The sequence below is a fragment of the Scleropages formosus genome, chromosome 2, assembly GCF_900964775.1.
Source record: "Scleropages formosus chromosome 2, fSclFor1.1, whole genome shotgun sequence".
In the NCBI taxonomy this organism is placed as follows: Eukaryota; Metazoa; Chordata; class Actinopteri; order Osteoglossiformes; family Osteoglossidae; genus Scleropages; species Scleropages formosus.
In genome coordinates, this window is record NC_041807.1 from 23,834,451 (window position 1) to 23,858,993 (window position 24,543).

The following is a 24,543-nucleotide window of genomic DNA, read 5'->3' on the forward strand; positions in this document are numbered from 1 at the left end:
GTGCGCAGTCCTCCCATCTCTATATGGCAAAGTGAGCCTGCTGGCGATGCTCTGCACTTTGTTGTCTAGTTTAAACAGTTCGATGGAAGTCAGGACAGTATTCCTTTGAACTTGCTGAACTGTTATTAGAGCTACTGTGCACTGCTTCAAAACACATATTAAAACCGCAAGGAATTTACATAATTTCTCAAAACTACCACAATGATTAAAAAAATGGAAAGCCCCCAAATGCAGACTCCAACACGCACACAACACGGCCTATAAATTATTACTTGTTATGACTTATGTTATGTATCTGTTGCTCTGCTTAAGTCACCTTGCTTGGTGAATAAGGTGTGTGAGCTGATAACACTACATAGAATTCATTGGAAGTCGCTTTGGAGAAAAGCGCCTGCTAAATAAATAAATGTAAATGTAAACTCTGCAGAAAAGCTCTTCCGATCTTACATTACATTTACATTTACATTTATTTATCTCCCGACACTCTTTCTCCTGGGCTCGGTCGGTGGAGAGAGAGACCGTGAACGCTGTCAGGGACATCTAATGGAAAGTTTACTCTGACACTGACTGGAAATTAAAGCTGCCAGTTTGCCCCCTTTGAGACAAAACGCGAAGATCAGATTCATCACCGAAGGGAGGTTTTGTCTCATTTGATTTATTCGATTTGTTTATGGACGAACACTGATCAGGGACGACGTTGTCACCTCCGCTAGTACATTTACACACTTCCAGTAGGTGGCGCTGCACAGAGCCAAAAAAGCGACGGTTTTATTTTATTTTATTTTTAAAATATTGTGCTCATTTTGTAGCAACACCAGTGAGCATTAAAATTCTTCAGCAGAATTTTGCTTTCTCCCCTAAATTTGCAGGTGAAGCATGTTTTAATCTGTCTACTCCAGCCTTCTTTTTATTTAACACACCATACCTCTTATTTACATTCCCTTACATTTGTATATAACATACCTGTACATACATCTAATGTCTAGTGTCTATTTTGTATATTGTATTTTTTTTTTATTTTTGTATATTTTTATTTTTTATTCACTTATTCTATTTTTCCCTTGTGGGATCTATCTATCTATCTATCTATCTATCTATCTATCTATCTATCTATCTATCTATCTATTATCTGTGTCTTGTCACTGTCATTCTGTCTGTGCTGTGGAAGTGTTTATACAAAATAGACACTAGACATTGTATGTATGTATGTATGTATGTATGTTATATACAAATGTAAGGGAATGTAAATTCCCTCTATGTGTAAACATACTTGACAATAAAGCTCATTCTGATTTTTTAAATATAAAACTACAGCACCTGTGTAAGTGACTAATGCATAACAGTTTTGAAAAAATACCCCGCTTAAAGGCACATAATACTTTGTTGTGCTGACATGTCACTTTGTAAAACAAAGCTCAGTAGTGGGGATGTGCCTCAGCACCACTCGGTTACTGTTCATATTTCAGGGGAAACTGTCAGACGAGCAGCAGGCGTGAAATCGCCGACATGTGAAAGGAGCCCCAACTACAACCGAAGTCACGACGCTGTCATTCAACGGCAGCTTACATTAGACTTTTTTTTTTTTTTCATGAACAACAGCACTAAGATTATAAAGCTGGATGGCTGAATGATTAAGGAACTGGATTTAAGATTAGATGGACCTGTTTCTGTGTGGGTTTGAATCCCACTTCTGGTAGTTGTGAGCAATTTGAAAATGTGCAGAAGCATGTTGGATTCTTGCTGGTGTGGTGGACACAAGCTAGAATGGACCATGACTATAGAAACTGCTCAGCTGTATAAATAGCTGTAAGTAGCTTAGTGCACGAACCCAACATTGTAAACTGATATGTAGAGGTGTCGACTGAATTAATTAATAATAAGTAACTAAACAGAAGTATCACCAACATCAGTATTCAGACTATTTACTTAGTTGAAGCACGTTTGGCAGCGATCACAGCCTCGAGTCTTCTTGGGTATGACGTGACAAGCTTTGCACACCTGGATATGGGGATTTTCTGCCATTCTTCTCTGCAGATCCTCTCAAGCTCTGTCAGGTTGGACGGGACTGTTAGTGTACAGCTATATTCATTCAGCCTAAGTTAGAATCATATGCCATCCATGTTTTAAAAATCATCCTTTAAATTAGTCAGACTGCAGAGGTTTATTATTATATGGGGCCTCTCACAATTCATAAAATCTGGGTGGAACATGTCAAAAGCAGTCTACTGAAGATGACATTGTTTATAGCCATTAACCTGCTCTGATTTGTTTTTACTCAGTACTACATGGGCACTGACATTTTTTTGCTCCCTGCTGCCAGTGGCAGTTTTTTGTCCCCAAACAGACACTCTCTATTGGTCAGAATGCTCTATTTTTTGACAGTGTGGAACAGTTCAGAGTATCTCATGAAAGCTCATAATTGTCCTGTTTCTTGAATAATGTTAATGAAGTAGAACCAAGTTTTCCTTATTGACACCATTAAACATAGAATGTATTCATGGTAGAAGGCTTTCACATACTGAGAAACTTCCTAGCTAATATGTATAAAATGCTATTCACATTGTGCCAACACTGAAAAAAAAAGAATCTGCATTTTCCCACCGCTGTACTGACATAAGCGAGAGCTGAAATATGTGTGGATTTCCTAGCAAATTTAAAGGAGTATTGTACTCATAGTTCAAAGACCTGGCTTTGACTAGCATCAGTGGGACAATACAATGTTCTTATTTTTATTGCACTTGCCAAAAATGTAGGATAAAGTAGAAATAGACGATTATATTTCATATTATATACGTTAACATAGACCCAGATTAGCTCCAGTGCTTCAGCTAACTTTAAGACCCCAGTGCTTTAAGACCCCATGGTTTCTATTGCAACCATTTGTACTGCTGAATTTGAATTAATGTGGGCAAATTCTACAATTTAGGGTAGGAAAAGCTGCACAGAGGAAAGCTGTTCTTGTTAGTGATTTGTAAGTCCTGCTTTTATTGTTTCCTCAAGGAACTCATTTTAAAGGCTGGAGGATCATTAAGTTCTAATGGCAGGATGAGCATCTTAGGCATGTGAAACTTCCCTGTTCTCAGTGTGTATCCTGGGTACAATGTTCTCATGGTATTTGTCACTGCTGGAGGAAGTATGGTATAGGTAGCCAAGCCTTGAGATCCATTCCACGTGGGGGGTTTGACATGGCATCAGTGGTCTCCTGCATGACTGGATCCACGTCACACAGAAAACCTCACCAGCTGTATCCAATGCATTTGATAGTCTTTTCTGTGTACTAATTTTTCATGAATGTGAAGTACTTGATCACTTACCAACTCTTTCTCTGTTCTCTTAGTGGTGAGTTCTTAGAAAGAAGAAAACACAGCAAAATCAGCTGGAGTTTAAGCTATAGAAATAAAAGTCAGTTTATAATGTCATTTTCTGGTAACACTTTCATCATAATTTTGTAAAAGATCTATCTATCTATCTATCTCCACTGTAGTCTTTATTGTGTTAACTGGAAAACAAGTATCTTGGTGATATAATAGCTAAATAACTTCTGTGTACATCTGTGGCTTCCTTCTTGAAGCACATGGTATTGCTGAGGTTATGTTATTACGAGAATTATTAATGAAAGGATTAAAATTGTAAGTTTGCAAAAATGGAAATCTTTGCTTTTAGGAATGAAGAACAAACACACACACACACACACACACACACACACACTTTCAGAACCGCTTGTCCCATACGGGGTCACGGGGAACCGGAGCCTAACCCGGCAACTCAGGGCGTAAGGCCAGAGGGGGAGGGGACACACCCAGGACGGGACGCCAGTCCGTCGCAAGGCACCCCAAGCGGGACTTGAACCCCAGACCCACCGGACAGCAGGACTGAGGTCCAACCCACTGCGCCACCGCACCCTCTCCTGAAGAACAAACAACTTCATTATAACATAATCAAACGAGTAATGCAATGATAGCAAACGAGTATATGAGAGCAATACAGGAATCCAGACTACACTTTTCACGCTTGATGTCAGCAGGAGCAGGTAGGAACAGAGCGTTTCTGACTTGCTCAAAGTGAGGGCAAGACAAGGTGTGTGATGTCACAGACAGGCGGGGAGGACCTACGTGCCGTCGGACAACCTGAGAAGAGAAGCTGAGCAATAACCAGTAAGTGCTCTTTAAGGAAGCCTTAGCACTGTGGATTAAGTCCCTGGATTTCAGTCCCTATTAACAGGTACCAAGGATTCTAGAGTAGCAACGTGAGTATGGCTATCTTCTGTAGAATTAAAAATATTTCTGGTAAATGGTACACTTATACAGTACATCTCAAATGTTCGTGATGCTGTACATGTATATTTAACATTACAAACTACATCTGTTTAGTCTATGTATATTCTACGTATGTATTTTACTCTGTATGTGTGTAGTGTAGTTTCGGAAAGGACAATGTGTTGCTTCCAACCATGGGAAAATAGCAGGCTTCTCACTGCACCCTTTGAGAATGATGATTTTTATTTCTTTGGAAATATCTGTTTCCTGGAAATAGGTGTGTTCTGTTCCAAAAAGTGAGGTTTCACATCTGCTTTAATGGCCTTTTTCTCTTCTGTTCCATTTGGTATCACATTTGCACGTTCCCTGTAGTGCAAATTGTGATTATAGACAAGTCTGTCATTCTGACAGAGCAGTTAGTCATTTTCCATCCCAGTGTTAACACCCAGGGGCAGGTAACACACTTTTACTACTCACTCTTTGTGGATGAGAGATGCATAGCTGTAAATTTACATCTGTATAATATCATCTAACGCAGAATTTGACATGCTACCTTGTAAATCTCTGACTCTATGGTGTAACTCTTCAGGTGGATCGGTAAATTATCCAGCTGCATTCATGGAGAAAGTATGAGTAATTATATCATATACAGTGCTGTTGATCAGTACGTTTGAGAAATACCTGTGAGGAAGTGGAACAAAGTAATTATTAGGACTGTAGGTAGTATTACACACACATATTGACTGAAACTGCTTGTCCTGAGCGGGGTCGCGGCAACTGGAACCTAACTTAGCAACACAGGGTGCAAGGCTGCAGGGGGAGGGGAAACACCCAGGATGGGACGCCAGTCCATTGCAGGGCACCCTAAGCGAGACTCGAACCCCAGACCCGCCAGAGAGTGGGAACGGGCCAAGCCCGCTGCGCCGTCACGCCCCCCTTAGGTAGTATTATGTAATACCTAATTTATTTTCCTGTATTTATGTTCTCTCTTGTTCCTAATCCCTAAACGATTTTTTTTTTTTTTTAAATTTCAGCAACCTATACACCTTCTTTTAATCTGTCAAAAGCACAAAAATAAACTCTTTTACACGTGTGCATTTTTATATAGTTCCGAGAATTGAAGTGAAATGTAAATATCCGTGGTCTCCTTGGAACTTGGTGGAACCACACACCTATGTTGTCTGTCTGCAGCTTGGTTGAACTGCAAGCCCCTGTGCATGGTCACCTGTCAGTATAGTGAGATAATTCTTTGTTAAGCACACATTGTACAGAAAAATGCAAACATAGCTACTTCCCGCAGTATGATCACAGATTACATAAGATATGTTCTTTTCCCTCGAGAAGCAGGAAACGGCAGTTAAGAAGAATTCATGGACCAACTGGAAATGGGAGAAGTGAACCTCTCTGGAGGGGGCACCTCAACAGGTGAGTCACTGTTCAACTTAGCAGAATAGTTTGGAAAGACACATGAGCTGAACTTTCAGATCTGCAGTTTTTAGTATCAACTCCGGTTCTGTAAACCTTATCTATTGTTTGTGCCACTCTGGACCAGTAATGTGTGGAGCTGTCAGTTTTGGCAGCGGTGAGTATCATCACCTCCTGCCTTCCCTCACCGAGAGCCCTAAGCTGCAGTGTGGTTTGTGGTCTTATTCTACAGCAATGCAAGACTCACAGGCAAGTGAAGAGCTCACAGAAAATATATCTGCGCTGAGGACAAGGGTGACTGAGATGGAGGGCATCCTGGCTCAGAAGCTAAAGGAGCTGAAAGAAATATGTCTGAAAGAAGCTGTGAGAACACTTTTCTCTCTTGTTTCTTGTCAAGAGATGGTTTCTTGGGCACTGGAGGATGCATTTTGTTGCACTCTTTTTTTCAGGCGCTGACTGGAAGGCTGCCTAAGGAGTATCCCTTACTGCCCGGCGAATCTGCACCTCGGGTCCGACAGCGTGTCGGTGCTGCTTACAAGCTGGATGACATTTTTTCACACGAGGTACTCATGCCAAGACACAGCTGAGTATTATCCGAACCATGTTGCGATACCATACCAATTATAGAAAACCCTGCTTTGGTTTGTAGAGGTATGACTTCACAGCTGTAAACTCACTCCAGCTATATTTCCCTGTAGGACCCTTACCTGAGGAACTTGGAGTGCAGGCTTGCTTTGCAGCACAAGATTGTGGAAGCAGCTGAAAATTTGGCTGCTGAAGCCAAAGGGTGCAAAACACTGAAGAAGCTGAGGAAAAAAAGCTGTGTGGATGCCATGGAAAAACTTAGGAAAATAGAGGAAGAAATCAACCAGTACAGAATAGCAATAGAAGAGGCGCCAAGACAAACACCCTCGCCGGTCAAAGACGGTACTACTGACTAATTGTCTAAACATTTGTTGTTGATTTTGGTAATTCTTTGGAGCTTGCAGTGGATGGTTTTTTTTTTTTTTCTTTCTCATTTGCATGCCTGTACCACTTTCCATTTGTTTGCAGTGAAACCAAAGTACTGCACTGTTGTTTTCATGTAATAACATGTTTTTGTTGTACCGTATCCTCACAAGAACTACTTCCCAATTTTGGTAGTACCCTTTGGATTAGATATCTTTAAATTCATTATTTGGTGTTTTCAGATATCTGTGTTAAAGAGCAGAGACCAGAAGGTATGCTTGAAGGACACAGCAAGAACCATTTGGAACAAGCATCCTTCCGCAAATACATGCTAAACTCTTACAGCAACCATCACCACAATAAGCACTTTAACAGGTGGGATGACTGTCATGCCAAAAGATCCTTGAGAGGAAACATGCTTTCCTTGATGGTCATTATTAATGAATGCAGACTGAAGGAGTCTGTATCAACTGAAAGAGGACTCATGGTTTTAAACTGGTTTTGGCTCTGTTGCAGACCAAGCTACAGTGACACTTCAGAAGCTCTAGAGAATAGACCCAGAGGGGCCTTAGATCTCACTAGAAGCCCTTTCAAAACTCCAGCTGGAAAATCTCAGCACATGTGTGGCATATCCGGTGCGAACCTAACCGGCCTCAGCTCGATTTACCAAACCTGCTGTAGAGCCCAGTTAAGGTACAACTTAATTTGTATTGCAATGTTAATATTACGTTAAATTGCAATGGTGGAGTCAGACTGTATAATTAAGTGAATGTCAGACTCATCAAGTTTGCCTAAATAAGTTAGACTTTTTCCAAAGACCTGGTTTGATGATGTTTTTTTGCTGGCTGTGATAGTGAGACCTTTCTCCTGATGTTTTTACAAATGTTAACATCTATAAAATTGTCATTTGTACAGACTGGAGGGGAACGATCAGTTCGCGTGGTGCAACAGAAGACAGAAGTCAAATTGTGACTTCCTGAATCAGAATGATTTGAAGGATAGGCTGATATTTTCCTCTGAAGGTCTTGTTGGCCTCAGCAATGATGCTCCAGACAACAGTTTGTCACCAATCAGTCAATCCAATCTGGATCTAAGTAATATGAACTGCAAAGGGAATTTGCTTACCCAAAGGCCATGGTGTCCCAGGAAGGGACAAATCTATACCAGCAGCGGAAGTACACCTAACCTGGGATATAGTCTAGCTTGTATCCACAGCCACCAGGCCTTGCCTCAAAATCCACCCATTGTGCATTGCATCATTGGGTGCTCTTCTTGTTTCAACCCTCAGTTTCAGCCTCATGAAATACCTGAGTCTGATGGCAATCCTCAGGACATTTTTAACCCATCATACCAGACTGTAGCATATAGCAAACATCTGCCACACGGACACAGTGAACATGAAGGCATGAACAGGTTGCTGCAAAACTACAATACTGTGAGATCTTCCTGCCCCAGAAGGTTCTCAGGGCCCAAGATCGAAAATGTGTCTAGAAGCATCCAGCGGACCCTGGTTTTAGAGCACCTTCAAGGCTGGTACCACCAAAGTTTGGAACGCCTGAATCAAACCCATGGTTTCCAAACTGCCTCCAACTACAGTAAGGAATATAAGCACATCCTGGGCTACCAGACCCTACCAGCACAACGCAGGCACTCAAAAAAGGTGACTTCAAATTGTCCAGGTGAGGCTAGTTTTCCCCAAGTTTGGATAAATGAATCGCTTTTATAACTATGTGTAAAGTACCAATCAAAAGTCTTGAATAAACTTTGGAGAAAATAATTTATTTTACAAAGGATTTGATTAACAAGTTTGTGCAGGAGCGCATCCCAGCTTTTCTGCAGCAGTTCCCAGAGGAATAAGGCAGTGAAGGGTTGCTTTCCTCTGGCTGTTCTGTCCAGTTTGTCCCAGACAAGTATTGGCCAGGTTGCTCAAGTGTTGCACAACTCAGATCTGTGACTGATGAAAGTGTGTTTTCATTAAAATGTGTTTGTGAGCAGCAAACTTCTTTAATTGTCTTTGCCTGATGCTTTCTTCCATAATTGTTTTCTAAGTGCATGCCATTTTATTGCTTGATATTACAAACCTGTAACCCTTAGACACAAGGACCTTAAGTTTAAAACTACCATAGTACACTGCTGCCCTTACTTAATATAATTCTAATGTCATCTGATTCTGTTCTCTGTTGTAGTGCCCTCGGCAACCAGTGTGGAAAGATGCCAGGATCATGTCATCACAGGTCAGATGGAACAGATTACACCGCTGTCTGTGCACCAACCTTGTCCAGGATCATACTTCGCTATCTCCAGTTCAAGCCCTGCCAGCAGTAAATGACAGGTCTTGTCTTGGTCCACATGGCTGTTTGTCATTTCCTCATGCTGTTTGACAGATATTGACAGTTTGACAAAAGGACACAGTCCAACACCAACGCTGTGTCTCCTCCTGTCTGTGTCTTCTTTCTCAATGACTGTTATTGGTTTCACAGCACATGTAAACTTTGACCACCTGGACATGCTAATCATCAAAACCACATCAATAACTGTTAAGGTGGTATTTTAGGTCTGGTGGATCTATGACGGCAGTGACACAAAGACAAGTAGTCTGGACCTGTAGTCTGGTGCACCACTTCCTAGAGTGACAGTCTGACCACAGTCAAGCCACACACTACATCTGGTGTCTGTGTGTGCTCTGGGCCATAGTCTCAGATCCCTCAGGAAGCCAAGAATGCCAAGGAAACAATGGGAGCAATGATACTGAGCCCGCCGCACCAGGCTTAGACTTGTGAAATCTGCGCATGACTGCATTATGTCTCGCACAGGACCATCACTAAGAGCCCACACATTTTCCTCTTAATGAGTTAAAGGACAAGTTTGAATGTTGCAGACAATGTCTCTTTTAATAACAATTTAGCACAAATTGTGATGGAGTCATAAACTGGTTCCCCTTTAAAGCAGCAGTTAGCTGTGGGTTAAATTCTTCGCCGCGGTGAAGGATGACTAAGCTGTGATGTCTGATGACGACAATTGCAAGGGGAAACCATCTGGTAATGCTAGACCACTGGAATCACAACTGTGCTGAAGGCTATGCTGAGCTGAGAAAAACCTGAAAATCACAGTCAAAGCTCTTTTCTATTTCAGTACTCTCATAGAACCTTTTGAGAAAACCCAGTCTCATTTATATCCTCATAAAAGCAAAATAATGTCTTAATGTACTCTGTAAGTTTTACATTTTAATGCTGTCTTTAATTCAGTTAATCTGATGTAGCTGTGTCACATGTCATGTGTGCCAAGAGCATAGTATACTGTACATTTAACAATAAAATACAAGTTTCTACTCAGGGTGTAACTTATAGCACTACTTCCCATCGCCTTAACTTGGTAGAAGGTGATGCAACATTTTTCTGAAATTAAATTCACATATATATTTACATTTATTCATTTAGCAGATACCTTTCTAAAAAGCAACACAAATTTTAGAGTAAAAAAAGTGCATTTTGTACAGACATGCAATTTGTACAGACTGTCAAAACACTATTAATTCGTCCGATACCAGTGATTTTTGCCAGGCACATTACACTGATAAATATAAAGTTTATCGAGGCAGATGGTGTGGTGCACATTCATAAGACTGTTAGGTGATTTTATTGTATTAAGGTGTATCAATTTGATGTACAGATCAATATGTACATTTTGTTTTTATGACCTAAAATGAACCTTGTGTAGTTAGTTCATTTTTTTCTACTTTTTTTCTTTTTTTTACTTTTTTACTTTTCATTATTACAGTGAAACATAAATGATGTAAAAAAAAAAATGATATTTAGATATGTATATTATTTTTCCAGACTTAATAAGGGGAAGAAAAGATGTATCTAACAAGATGTGAAAATGATACTGCTTTTTAAATTCAAAGTCAGCAAAATATGCAGTATTGCAAAATTGTGTGGTTTGTCTTTGTGAAAAACTGTAGTAGACACAGAAGATCCCTTTAAAACTTTAGACTGTAGATTGATTTTTATTACCATACGAAAAGACTTTTTCAGAAATATTTACTAAAACAAAGTCCACATTTAAATTTAAGTTTTTATTACATACAGTAAAATCTAAAACAATATTATAATTTTAGCATTCTTGCCAATGAGGTAACTTCAGAACAGTTAAAAATACATAACACTGCATGCAAAAAGTACATTGGAACAGGTATCAAAAATAACAAAAGCTTGCATTAGTTAAAATAAAAAAATGAAATGACACACAGCTACCACCTGCATAATGAATATTACCTCTCTCTGTTGCCATGGACAGTCTGTGCCACTGCTGGATTGTAAATTTTTGCTTTAGATATAACAAAAGTATGCTAATTGATCAAGTGCAGTCCTCTTGAACTGGTTATGGGTATGGCAAATCCAGACAGTTCAGTTATGTGAGGGGAAAAAAGCGATGCTCTGTATATCAGGCTTTTTTTGGTGTCAGCAGTGCCCCCATAAGGCTCTTGAAATCATGTCTTCTCAGACAATGAATTTGCCTTTCTAGGGTTTGCATCAACTCCACTAAATGAGTCAGACATAATTCAGTTCAGATGACTGAGAGAAAATATAATTAGGATAATATGTCACAATAAGCATCGTCAAGATAAACAAGATGATAACTATTTACATTGTTGGATGTAGTATAAATAGAAAATTGGAAGAAAGTGGACAATGCTCAGTCTTCTAATTTGAGTGCTATACAGGAAATGATGTTATTTAATTAAAAAAAACCCTTCAGTTTTTTTCTATGTAATCTGCATATTATAACATTTCCTGTTTGCGTCTGTCTCAGCTTTCACTTCATGTTTAGTTGTCAGCTCTTTTTTAAACATGGTAATTCACACCTCTCCATCACACATGGCTAAGGCATTAATAAAATCATGGACTAACCATCTTTGGTGAGCCCACCTGTTACAATTCTCTGTTATAGCATTGATCTATCCACATGTCCATAAACAGATCATGAATCTAATTGTTGGAGCTAGCCATGACATTAGTGGAAAGCAGAAGAACAAAATGACTTGCGGCACTTTGCCCTTCTCCATGGAGATTTTCAGACAGAGATCCACATGGTTTTCTACTGACTTCTTGGTCTCAGAGGGCCATTACGAATCACAGCTGTAGCAACTAATGACGTTGTACAAAGTAGATGTAAACATACTGTACACTTGTCTTCAGTTCCACTAACACTTCCAGAAACCTTTGGGAGCTGCTATATTTGCATAACAGGCAGTTGTTCATCTGCATAACATGTAGTCAGGTTACCGTGCTTTATGCAAGAGAAAGGAAGAGACAGGTATCTGACAGTGGGCTCTTAGGATTCTTTTGCCAATCACAGTAATCGTGAAAATGCTATGAGATATTTGACTGGTATCTCCTTGTAATAAGCTGGACTTGTTCACTTTGAGAAATGTATTTGGAGACTTGCTGCATCACAGTTTCTTCAGAAAAGCTAAATTTGCATAGTCATTGCTTGCTTACCTCCTTTCCATGCAACAGCTCTCTGGGCACGTTTATAGAGCTCTGTCTGAAGGATATCATTACCCACACCTTTGAACTTTGTGCAGGTGGGTCAGAGCTCCATGTGCTCTGGCTTCTGGAGTCATTCCCAGGCTTATAAAGAATGCCACCTGTTGCTATCCATCATGTTCTCCCTCTCTCCCCAGTTAGTGGGCACAGAGAAATATCAAGGGAGCTTGTCCAGCTGACACAAGCTGCTGAAAAAAGAGTATGTTAGTATCTTTCCTTCTTGTGCCATAAATACCTTCCCCTTCGACAAATGAGGCTTAATTTTAGACCTCCACGAAGCCTGAGCATACTCCTCCTTCCCTCAGCCAGAGTGAAGTCTTCAGAAGCAACGGGTGTTTATCGTACTTTAAAGACCATAATATTGCTGGTGTTTTTAATTTATTTTAAGTAAAAGAAGAAAGGGGTGGAAGCATGTCTAATCACAGTGATTCGGAGTCCTACACGGATGAAATTGATGAGGATGCGATCTTGGCCAACCTTTCTCCGGAGGAGCTCAGGCAGCTCCAGAGCGAGATGGACGTGATCGCTCCTGATGAGCAGGTGCCGGTGGGTCAAAGGCAGAAAGACCAGACCGAGAAGTCCCCCACTGGGTCCTTTGACCACAGGTCACTGGTTGACTACTTGTACTGGGAGAAGGAGTCAAAGCGCATGCTGGAGGAGGAGAGAGTTCCCGCAACCCTGCTACCCAGTGAGGTAAGAGTGCCAGGCTGTTGTTTACTTCATCTCCCATAAGTCTCCATACATCACTACAAACACTTGAAGGGAGACAGGTTCTCCTCCATAATCAGCAGATATAAACTTTAGTATCATATCTTTTTCATTTTCTCTTCATTTTTTTTTTATATCTTCCAGCTCCTTAGGTTTTAAAATACTATTCATGCTATCCTGCCAAATATATTTTATATAAATTGCTATGCGTCAAGATAAACACGTATAACTGATTTGGCTTTACTATTCTGTGTGTAGTTTGAATACTGAAATCCAGAGGTACTAAACTTGCTGCGTGAGAAGAGCACTCTATAAAAAATAAAAATAATAATAATAAGTAATAATAATGTGACTTGTTTTTGCCAGAAAAATATACCTGATTACACAGGCCAGAGCAATGAAGATGAAAATGATTTGGAAAGTGTATGCAAAAAAACTGAAGAAGTGAAGGAAGAAAAGGAAGGAACACCAACACAAACAGATCAAAACAATTCCCTGGAGCATTCGTCAAACTGCGAGAAAACATCCTGTGTTACAAAAATCACAAACATTCTGCTCCCTCCACCAGAGTTTGCAGATCCACAGGAAAAGACAGAGGAAACCTCAGAACCAAAGGACAGTGAAGTAGAGGTACCTGATGATGCTCAAACATACCTTGTTCAGATAAACTCAGAATCCACAGAGCGAAAGAATGTCACAACAGAGCAGAAGACAGAGAAATCCACAGAAGAAACTGAAGGTTCAGAGAAAGAAGAGAAGAAAATATCTAGACTGAAGATTCCAAACAAGCTTGCCCTTGAAGGCAACTTCATCAAACTGACAGCAAGGCCCTCTGGTAATGACACTAACCTGGAAAGCACTCTGGACAAGATCCGCAAAAACAACCCCGAAATCAAAGAAGTCAACCTGAACAACATTGAAAACATTCCCAAAGAAATGCTGAGGGACTACGTCAACAGCCTGAAGAAGAACAAACATGTGACAAACTTCAGCATCGCCAACACAGGAGCAGATGAGAACATTGCCTTTGCGCTGGCCAACATGCTGCGGGAGAACCGTAGCATCACAACACTGAATATTGAGTCAAATTTCATTACAGGGAAGGGTATCATTGCCATCATGCGCTGCCTGCAGTTCAATGAGACCCTTACAGAATTGCGCTTCCACAACCAGCGCCACATGTTGGGCCATCATGCCGAGATGGAGATATCCCGCTTGCTCAAGGCCAACCACACGCTGCTGAAGATGGGCTATCATTTTGAGCTGCCAGGCCCCAGGATGGTGGTGAACAATCTTCTGACTCGTAACCTGGATCGCCAGCGGCAGCGGAGGCATGAGGAGCAGAGGATGCAGCAGTTGAAGGAGCAAAAAGAGTTGATGGAAATGTATGAGAATGCTCTCAACCTACCTCCAGGACTGCTGGAGATGCTGGGGGGTTACCTGCCCCCCATGGCTCTCGCTGAAGAAGGTCAGCGTGACGTATCTCCGGAGCCGTCTCCTCCATCACAGGCCCGACGGCAACTGGAGCCACACCCTCAGCCGCCAAGCTCTGACAGTGGGAATCCTCTTAAGAACATCCAGCTGAGAAAGACTCCCAAGCGGCGGGACCCCTTCCTGGAGCTCAATCCCAGGGAGGAGAAGAGCGAAGAAAGGCCCAGTATACAGCTGCGGAAAACCCCTAGACGCAAGGATGCCAGTGTGGAAGCACAAGGTGATGAAAGAGCCAACCTGAAGGATGTGATAAAGACTCTAAAGCCAGTCCCCCGCCAGCGACAGCCTCCCAAGGTTGAACTAACCCCTCGTGACCAGCTTCTAAATGAAATCCGCCAGAGCAATGTGGCCTATCTCAAATCGGTGAGCATGAATATAAATTCTCCAGTTAGCAGATAATCATATAACAGACTGTCAACGTAACGAATCTGTTTTCATTTTTTTGGAAAATGACCATTCCAGCATCATAAGTATGAAGACATTGATAGTGACACTTTCCAAGATTAATTACTAGGTACAGCTGACAGAAATGTTGTGCAGGTAGGAGTAGTTGTTATGCTTTGCAAGATTCCTTCTTGAAAAATCTCCAAAATATGAATGATTACATGACGTAACCTGTTGGCGCTTCAGAGCAGTCAGCAGACAGTACAGTATTTGCATTCACTAAACATATGTGAAAGCATAAAATGTAAGCACACAAAACTGCTTTTTTTTATAGCTTTTGTAAGCTGCTCTCAGGAGCTTGAACTTTATTTACAAAGAAATTTTATATATTACTCATGAGTCAATGGTCATAGTCTATCAGTAATAATACCCAGGTGGCATTTTGAAAATCTATTTTCAGTAGTTTCCATTTCTAAGGCATATAAATACTTTGGCTTACATCAGAGTAAATTATAAATCAGGGGGTGAAGTTTGCAGTTTTTCTTTTTTTTTTTTCCCCCAACTGATCTTAAGCTGGCCTTCAGGCCCTAATGACATCCGTTCTTACCGAGTCCTCTCTAATTCGCCATGATTTGTTCCTCAGGTACCTCTCCCCAAAGTGCTCGAATCAAGGGAAACCAGCCTTTTCTGAGACACTGGAGATGTGTGTATCTCCTCTGTGCCACACACACATCTGCTGAGAGCCATCTACAGCAAAGATGCACCTGGTCACATGGAGGTGCTCAACAGCTGCAGCTGGAAAAACCACCAGCCTGAGCCTATAGAAGACTTGGAAGGAATATGTATCTGAAAAACAACATGCTGAACCAATTGTATATTGAACTTTCCCTTATCAAGGGTTGCTCCAGGACATACACCAAGAAACACAAAACATGAAAAAGGTCTAAAGTCCTAATTGAAGTTGTTTGAAAATTATGTTGACATTAGTTTACTTATATCTATTCCTGTTGTGCTTTCACACTCATATTTGTGTAATGATTTGTTGTTAAATTATATGTCAACACAAAAATCAACTGTGTCCATTACTAATAACCACTTGATCTCATGGAGGGCTGCAGTGGTTTGGAGTCTAGCTCACAGTCCTGTCTAGCCCATAATTTTTTGAATTTTATGTAAAATATTGGAATCTACAAAGACAAACTTGACATTCAATAAAAAAAAATTAAGAAACCAAATATGAAACAAGCAAAATATTAAGCAACAAGTTCATGATTTACCTTAAGGATATTAGAAATCAACAAAGGAACAAACCAGCAGTTACACCTAAGTACTACTGTCACACTTCAAGAAATAAAAATTTTACAGAACATTAATCAACAACACAAAAAATGCCATGGGGTTTTGTTTATTTTGTTGGAGGAACAGTATTACTGTTCCAGGTTTACAAATATATCGTCAGCTCATCAGCTGAGGATCGCAGTGGAACAGTCCTTTGGAACAAACCCTTAGATTTACTTAAAGGGCACACAAACAGTACAAAATAAAGACTTTGCATTAAACATTTTAATTGCAGCAGACACAACTGTTTCATGTGCCAGTTTAATTTGGTAAATAAATATATTAGCATGCAATTTTGGTGCTTAGACAGGCAACATGCTTGGAAATTTAACCCATAGTGCAGTGAGATGAAATTGTGCCCATCATTTCAGCAGGTTTTTGAAGTCAATAAAACAGATATTGCACTGTGATTTTTGCATAAGCAGACATTACAACTAGGGTAAGTAGTCTAACTTCTAGCAGACAACAGCCTAACATCTGACAGCCCGTCAGAGGGGAATGCGAGTTGCGTACAGGCAAATGAATAACAAAGACCATTTTGTCAAGTAACCTCCAAGCTCTTCGTCTTGCAAAGAGTACAAACACAAAATAAATGACTTTCATCAATAAGCAGGAGATGCTGGGCAAATGAGAGGTTACCATTAGTACTTCATATGCAGAGAGATTAAAAGTTAATTGTACATCTATTAATATCTTACACGTATTGTACAGGCAAGACATCCACTGACAGTGTAAACCATTGTGTTTTTCTGCAAAATGACTCTAGAATACATAACATTCCAAAACACCAACACTTGTAACACAGCTGAGATGACAGAACAGATCAGGGACATAAATACCATGTAAAACAGACAACTGCCAATACTTACTATGTTCCTCAGATTGCATAGCCATATTACTAAATCATCTCAAAGGTCAGGTTCTGGGTGAAAAATATTACTTATGCATTTGTACATGCTGTTAAGCAACAAAAATATGTAAATTCTGTGCCTTAAGCAAATTACAATTAAATAATCACTCCATCATTCAATAAACTCATCAAGGACAATTTGTCCTTTAAACAAGGGCAAGAATTAGAGATGACATAATGTAATGTTATGTTAACCCGGGACAGTATTTAAATTGACAGTTTTATCAAACATAAGCATTCAAGAGTGAAGACGGAAACAACAAATGGATCCTCTGTAGGGACTGGAATTAGGAAAACCTGACAATGATATTATAATTAGGGATATATTATTGTAAATATGTCTCTTCCGGTCATAACCTCTTTCTGCATGCCATATGTGTTTTAAAATGAGGAAAAAAATTATAATGGTATATTTTAGGAAATATAGTATATTAGGAAATATACAAGGTGGCACAGTAGATGTATCTACACCACACAGCTATGTATTGTGTATTAAACTATGTATTAAACACTTAAACTTTAGCAGATGATAGAAGATGTTCCCCCTAAAAATGTTAAATAATAAATCAATTGTGGAATGTGACACTATCTGAAATTGTCCATGGAAAAAACAAAAATTTTATACACACAGACACATATAGAAAAGTAATAACAACAACAGAATAGTAATAATAGTTTGTGCACGCTCAGCTCAGATGTTTCTCAAACTATAATATGCACCTTCCGGAGACAAACTGAGGCTTTCACATAGTCAAAAAGAAACAGAAATACACAGAATAAAATGTGTTGAATTTTTTAGCCCAAAAAAAAAGACAAAAATTTGTAAGTTTCTGTCAAGCGTGGTGCACATTGTGGCAAGGAACACCTGAACGAGGAGGCAGCAAGCTTGTGACACAAGCTCCCTTCAGGCAACAACATCAAGATCACTCCTTGAACTTGCTCTCCAAGAAATCTTGTATCTTGTTCATCCTCTCTTCCTGCTGGTCCAGTGCATCCAGGATGATTCCCATTGGAGACTTCTTCAGCCCCACTCCCTCAATCTTATTCTCCAGCTTATTCTTTATATTTCTCAAGCGCAGAGAGGCATGGACCAGGATCACTGTTGGGCAAAGTAAAGGAGAGTCATAGCACACTAAACCTTGATTTAGCAACAAACATGTCTATTTATCTGCTGTGAATAATATTTCTGTACTTATCCTATCTGTAGAAATACACACTTTTAGTGAGTGACTTTAGGTTAAAACCAACAAGGCTATGACTTCAACTTTTTTCATCATCAGGTTGCAATGCTCATTTTATTATTTTTACTGGCCTACCACAGTGGCATGGTGTTTCGTGTTCAAATGTTCATCCCATGTTCACATGAGTCTCTTCTCTCTGCCTCTGTATGTGTGCGTGCGAGACTTCCCTGCAATGGACTTGCATCCCCTTGAGGGTACACCCTGCCTCATGCCCTGTGCTTCTGGGATAGGTTCTGGATTACTGCAACCCTGCATTTGACAAGTCGTGACTGATAATGGAGAAGACCGATAATTGTCCGCCCTATATAAAACCTTGACTCTTGCATTTCGTGCAATTGCTGTGGACAGCAAATTCTGTTCTTCCTCAGACGTGGGGGCTTAAGTTTTGTGCACCGGTGTACAGTCATTTCTGCTAATATGACTTTTCATAACACAAACTGACTCATAGGTGATGGTAAATAAGGTAACGGTGTCAATATAACTCGAAACTTGAGTTGACATGTCATTTTGTTCCTAACACGTTTATGTTTGTATCACTGAGTAAGTGAGCCTAGGGCGTGTGGGGGTGCAGTGGATTTGGCCAGGGCCTGCTCTCTGGTGGGTTTAGGGTTTGAGTCCTGCTTGGGGTGCCTTGCGACGGACTGCTGTCCCATCCTAGGGGTGTCCCCCTCCAGCCTTGCACCGTGTTGCCGGGTTAGACTCCGGTTCGCCGCGACCCCGCTTGGGACAAGGGGTTTCAGACAGCGTGTGTGAGCGAGTGAGCTGCACTCAAAACAACACAGCTGAACACAGCGGATCGTGGAGGGACACACAACACTCACATCTCCTCCATGCTTTGTTTTGTGGCGATTGTGAGGTTCTCCATTTTGAATGTTCTAACCCTCTTCACTTTTCGCAAAATAAAGTTATTATAATATTTCTGTATTATAAACGCAACTTGTATTTAAACTGTGCAACCAGTTTTATTACGACAATTATCACACTTGGGAACGCTTAGAATTATGAATTTGTTTATATTCTGAGTGGTCCAACCCATCCTTATGGAGCAAGGTTTTACAGGAACACATCTATCACGCTGTAACAGAAATTACAGTCTCTCACTGTGTTTAAAGGTCTTCCTCCATGGTAACCACTCACTGCAAGCCGACAGCCCCACAGAGAGGGGCTTTAGGGCACTGCCTGCTGCTCACTGTCTATCAGCTACCCTGCAAAGTCCCAAAACCCAACTGGTAAACTCAACACCCCCCAAATGACCTTCTGGAATCTTTTGCGCAAGCTTTGCTGCTGCTTGAGAATTAATCCTTCAATTCTCCTCTGCTCGCTCGCTCTCTCTCTCTCTCTCTCTCTCTCTCTCTCTCTCTCTCTCTCTCACAACTTTTACCGTGTTTCCCAACCCCTCCCTAGTTATGCTTTAACAGCCTACTGGAAATACAGGCACCGAACTGCAGATAAACACCGATGTTGCCCCAGGTCATGTGCTTCAGTTGGGAACACTGATGGAGGGGACCACGTCGAAGGAACTTACGGAGCAAAGGGAAGGTGATGCCGAACAGGAAGACCATGACGCCCCCACACAGTGACATGAGAAAGTAGCTGGCAACCATCACAATGACGACAAACAGCGCGGGGTTTTTCTTCTTGAAGTTCTTGATCATGGCCTTGTTTTCCCCTGCCCACACTGAGCCTACAAACACCAGGGTGACCACTGCCCCACCCAGAATCATGCCCAATGGATTCATGAACCTGCAGGGGAGCAGAAGAGGACATCAGGAATAGGAAAGCACAGTTCACAATCACAGCTGCTTTCGTTATGGAGCAGAGGTGTTCCGCTATAGTCCTGAAAGAAAGGAGAAGGGTGTCATTTCAGTCATTCAGTGAAATACTATGTTCCATTTGCTGTCATTACTGAACCCGTTAAACTCCATTTCTGAGCTCTCACCTACGTAAGAAGAGATGGGAAACCTGCTGAAGGGCATCACTTCCAAGACTGAAGCTGAACAGGTGGCCTTGTGCAGCACTACATACTCTCAGTTTCCAAAAGCCACAAAGCACCACCTGGTGGTCAGAGAGCTTCCACATCACCCCAACACTGCACAGGTGGACCTTCACTTAGCACATGTGAGACTCACAGTGACCTGTACTTATGGCAGCCATCCCATCAACTTTACTACATTATTTTTGAGTCCCCTGGCTTGAGTCTCACTTCATCTGCTGTACAATAAAATTTGCTGGCCAGGCTGAGCAAGGAGCAATATTTCTTATTGACTCACCGTGTCTATCAGTGACTTTTTTCATTTCAGAAACATTGCTTCATTTACTGAACATTTTGTTTTGATTCCACTATAGCTACTTTTTTTTTTTTTCCTTTTCAATGGATTGAAAGTGCTGACTGGTGGCACAGAAAAGCGGAAAAAAAAGGAGACAAACAAAAGTGAAAATAACAGTTCTGTATTAAAATACTAGACTATTTATTACTGTGTATTTGTATAATTTTAACATGAATAACATCATTTTGGGAAATATATAAGCAAGCATTATTATACAACACAGAATTCATGTTAATTTTTTATAGGGGGCATGGTGGGACAGCTGGTTTGGTCTGTGCCTGCTCTCTGGTGGGTCTGGGGTTCAAGTCCTGTTTGGGGTGCCTTGTGACAGACTGGCGCCCCGTCCTGGGTGTGTCCCCTCCCCCTCCGGCCTTACGCCCTGTGTCGTCGGGTTAACCCTCGGATGCAGTAAAAAGGCATTGGACAAAACAAAGAGAATTTCTTTCTAACATCAGTCATTGTCTACTGACCCAGCACAAATGAATTCTATGAGCTAGTAGTTACTAGCATATTTGCAAAATGGTCTTAATCAAAGGATAATGACAGGCCATTTAATGCTTTTTCAAAATAAGTCAAGCTAAAAAAGTTGAAGTCCTTCATTCTTGTAAGCTGTCACATAAATTTTGCCTCCATCATCCCTATCCGTTCTTTAACAGCTTTGTTGAGCCTTTAACATCAGCCATGCGTCATGAGAGCGAATTAGCTGACTAGCTGCACAAGCTATATTTAGAGGAACAGATTGTGATTTTCCAGACTGGAAACAAAGTACACCACTACATCAGAGACACAAAGTGACTCACGTACAGGACAGTATCTTGGATAGCTTTAGCTGCCTACAAAGTCACCTGGGTTTCTTTCCTGACAAGTCTATTTTATGTTAAATTTTATAGGGGACCACAGAGAGTTTAACATGCAAGGACATGACCTTGTAACCTAGAGGTTGTTAGGTCAAGCTCTCCTTCCTGCTACTTCAACAGCACCCTTGAGTAAATCACTTAACCTGATTTCTATCAGAAATCACACAACTTCTATAAATGGGTCAAGTATTGCAAGTTGCTTCAAAAACCACACACACACACCAGCTAAGCAATGTCAATTCATAAATAACTACAACTGAAATCATGCAGTTAATCCAGGCATGCATAGATGCTATGGTTAAACCAAGCTTTTCCATCAAACTATTCCAGTTAATACTGCATCATTCTTAAAATAAAACAGCAGCCCTTTCTTTGTTTTGCAGCTTCACTAGCACTAATTCTGGCTGTGTAATAGAAACACTTAAAACACTTAGGCTCGTAAGAAAATATTCTTGATTTAGAGTCCGTGCACCTCTTCCATCGAGGGTAATAACACCACAATCTGCTTGCTTACTCCATGGAGACTGCAGTGGGAATGAGTGTCAGTGAAGGTTTAGTGACAAAACTGACGCCAGCAGTAAGTACTGCCAAGGCTGTGAGACACATTCCAGCTTGGCCAGTGCACTGACATCATCTTCTGGGGATGTTCCCAAAAACTGACAGCACAGTGAAATCCTTAGTCAAAAACCAGTCCCACACATAGGTAGGTACCTCTGAGAAACATATGCCTATGGAATACTCCACAAACGTAGACTAGTTCCTAGGCTGCATGTGTCTCTGTGAGCTCCTCACTTCTGTTTTGACAGGTCACCAACCACTCATTCACTTATCTACTACTGACAGCACCTTGGTCCCTTGGTTGAGGACTTATGATAACAGACAGTAGATAATCGATTCTAACTGTGGTTATGATGACTTTACTCTTCTGGCAGCTACTCCTGAAAAATGCTGTTTTGCTCAAAGAGAGTAGTAGCATCCGTGCCCTTCCAGGACGGATTTGGCTGGGCATCCGCCATCCCTTTTAGATGTTCACGTCAACACTGGCTGAGAGATCTAGCAGACACTCTTATGGAAGATGAGCTATTACAGAGCGATGATGGTACCTTGCATGCACAGTCGGCCTTCTATACATTCCAGTCAGTAACTTCGAGTTTGAGGGGCTGTCTTATCACCTTCTACAGAGACAAAGTAAGATTTCACAGCAGTAGGGTGGTCACTGACTTCATGCCTGAGGGATTTCAAAATTGACCTTACTGAAAGACTTCCAACACATTAATTAATCAATAACCATGCTGAGATGACAAAGTTCTTATTGGAATGTTGTAATTAACATAAATTGAGTCCTTCTTTGATTGTAGTTAACATAAATAAAGACGAGAACGTCTTTCTTTCCTCGAAGAAACCTCAAAAAGTCATAATTCAACAAGCTGAAGCTAAGGCCTTTGACCAACATGCTATGATCGATGCCTACAGAATGGGGGAGAAACTATCATATTTTTGCTACTGCAGCACAGCAAGGCCAAGCCCTCCGGACTAGGGCTGAAGCTCCTAAATCTCTTATTACGCTGTCCAGAACAAACAGGTTTTGTTGCGAATAAAATAAACTCCTTTCGTGTCTCAGTGACAAAGCGTAGAGGAACCGGGCCCACGGCGCTGTGTGGAGGACGCTCTCCGGAAGTACTTAGTACGGCAATTTGCGAATAGAAAAAAAGAAAAAAAACTCAGTTTGCTGGCTGAAGTAGTTTTAATGAAAAAATGATAAAATAATAATGTTTTGATATTGCGTTACAGCCGTCGAGAGAGGCATGGACACCGTGCTGCGCGGCGACAGCGTAGTTAAACGAGAGAGTTTCGCTGCGGGTCTGAGCGCCTCACACACAGCCCGCCTCTGACGGGAAGGCTCCAAGCTCGCGCCGACAGCAGCGCGGGACGCGAGAGACGTAACGATTAGCCACGGCAGACAGATACGCGTATGAAGGGCCGGTGGAAAGTCGGCTGCTAATGCCGCAGCACAGCTGTGCTGCAACGCACTCACCCCACGATGAGGAAGAGCACGGCGGCCACCGCGAAGTAGTTGGTCTGGTAGTATAAAAGGTTGCTGATGACTCTGTTATTCCACTTGGTCAGGTCGCTTAGGTCGGGTTTCGCGAACCTGTCCGGTCCGGGGAAGAAGTCGTCCCACGGTCTGAGAGGTGCGATCTCCATACTCGCCATGGCGGCCTGGCTGGGAGCTGCGCTGCTCGGGATCAGCCCGGGCCGTAAGGCGTCAGGTGGGGCAATAGGAGAGTGGACGGCTCCACTGGAGGAGGCACACTGCTGTGTCCCCTCCCTTCCTCGTCCTTTACCACCACACCCCCCTCCCCGCTGCAGGCATTTGTAAACCGATGTGATCAGTGAATGAACAGTGTGTGTACAGTGTAGTGTACCGCGATTTACTGCGAACCGAATATAAAGAGAGCTGAACGAACCTGCGAATTTAATTTGTTTTGCAAGGAAAAATCAGATGGCTTTAATTTAATGATTGATTAGGACAATACCTCACGTTTTGAGTTTTCACAAACAAGACAAGTCCCTTTTATTGTATACAGATAGGTATTTACTTATTTTCGACTGCTAAGATTCTGAACTGCGCATGCTCTAATAACACAGTAGAAATCTACTAGAAGTCAAGTGCATCGTCAACCTGTTAACGCACTGCGGCGGGATGATCGCTGAATCCATGCAATTCTTTTTAAAGATTTATTATCCACATTTTGCAAAGTTTATAACATGTTCGTTGTTGTTAGCAGAGAATCAGACATAACATTGAACACATTGCCACTGGTTTACATGATCATGGAATCAAGAGAAGAGACTAAACGATTAATCATGCAGTAACTTGATACCACCAGCAGAAGGGAGCACAACACCTAATACACAGTGTAACTGCAATGTTCAGCACCCACTACACTACGCACGGTTTACCGTCGGCTATTGGTTTAATATTGCAGCTTTCTGGGGTTTTTTTTAATTAAATAGTATCCTTATGTTTTACTTTAACCATTAAAGGGAAAAAAGATTTAGTGTCACCAATGGTGAAGCGATTTCCGTATATTTACAATAAACTTTG

The 24,543-nt window shown here is 41.2% G+C and overlaps 3 protein-coding genes across 3 annotated transcripts; 2 read left to right on the forward strand and 1 right to left on the reverse strand.

Annotated features, from left to right (window-relative positions):
- Positions 1-5,626: 5,626 nt before the first annotated feature.
- LOC108939422 (FERM domain-containing protein 4B-like) lies at positions 5,627-9,456 on the forward strand. Its single transcript, XM_018760765.2, has 8 exons — positions 5,627-5,681; positions 5,914-6,044; positions 6,131-6,244; positions 6,380-6,608; positions 6,872-7,004; positions 7,146-7,322; positions 7,545-8,308; positions 8,816-9,456. Exons 1-8 carry the CDS (start codon positions 5,627-5,629, stop codon positions 8,956-8,958), a joined length of 1,746 nt encoding a protein of 581 aa, XP_018616281.2. The 3' UTR covers positions 8,959-9,456.
- A 2,871-nt stretch (positions 9,457-12,327) lies between these two features.
- On the forward strand, positions 12,328-15,970 carry lmod3 (leiomodin 3 (fetal)). Its single transcript, XM_018761945.2, has 3 exons — positions 12,328-12,871; positions 13,253-14,740; positions 15,405-15,970. Exons 1-3 carry the CDS (start codon positions 12,590-12,592, stop codon positions 15,450-15,452), a joined length of 1,818 nt encoding a protein of 605 aa, XP_018617461.2. The 5' UTR covers positions 12,328-12,589; the 3' UTR covers positions 15,453-15,970.
- Positions 15,971-16,150: 180 nt separating this feature from the next.
- Positions 16,151-24,517, reverse strand: LOC108940111 (PRA1 family protein 3-like). The gene is made up of 3 exons (XM_018762021.2): positions 23,470-24,517; positions 19,776-19,993; positions 16,151-18,108 (listed from the first exon to the last, which is right to left on the reverse strand). The coding sequence occupies exons 1-3, from the start codon at positions 23,646-23,648 to the stop codon at positions 17,933-17,935; spliced, it is 573 nt and encodes a 190-aa protein (XP_018617537.2). The 5' UTR covers positions 23,649-24,517; the 3' UTR covers positions 16,151-17,932.
- Positions 24,518-24,543: the final 26 nt, after the last annotated feature.

Excerpts from the sequence above, each read along its gene's own strand:
- LOC108939422 (XM_018760765.2), top strand. The coding sequence starts at position 5,627 with ATGGACCAACTGGAAATGGGAGAAGTGAACCTCTCTGGAGGGGGCACC. Across the intron at positions 6,609-6,871 it reads ACCCTCGCCGGTCAAAGACG|ATATCTGTGTTAAAGAGCAG; the intron begins GTACTACTGACT and ends TGGTGTTTTCAG. Across the intron at positions 7,005-7,145 it reads CACAATAAGCACTTTAACAG|ACCAAGCTACAGTGACACTT; the intron begins GTGGGATGACTG and ends GCTCTGTTGCAG.
- lmod3 (XM_018761945.2), top strand. The coding sequence starts at position 12,590 with ATGTCTAATCACAGTGATTCGGAGTCCTACACGGATGAAATTGATGAG. Across the intron at positions 12,872-13,252 it reads CAACCCTGCTACCCAGTGAG|AAAAATATACCTGATTACAC; the intron begins GTAAGAGTGCCA and ends TGTTTTTGCCAG. Across the intron at positions 14,741-15,404 it reads ATGTGGCCTATCTCAAATCG|GTACCTCTCCCCAAAGTGCT; the intron begins GTGAGCATGAAT and ends TTTGTTCCTCAG.
- LOC108940111 (XM_018762021.2), bottom strand. The coding sequence starts at position 23,648 with ATGGCGAGTATGGAGATCGCACCTCTCAGACCGTGGGACGACTTCTTC. Across the intron at positions 19,994-23,469 it reads GTGCTCTTCCTCATCGTGGG|GTTCATGAATCCATTGGGCA; the intron begins GTGAGTGCGTTG and ends GCTCCCCTGCAG. Across the intron at positions 18,109-19,775 it reads CATCACCTTCCCTTTGCTCC|TGATCCTGGTCCATGCCTCT; the intron begins GTAAGTTCCTTC and ends TTTGCCCAACAG.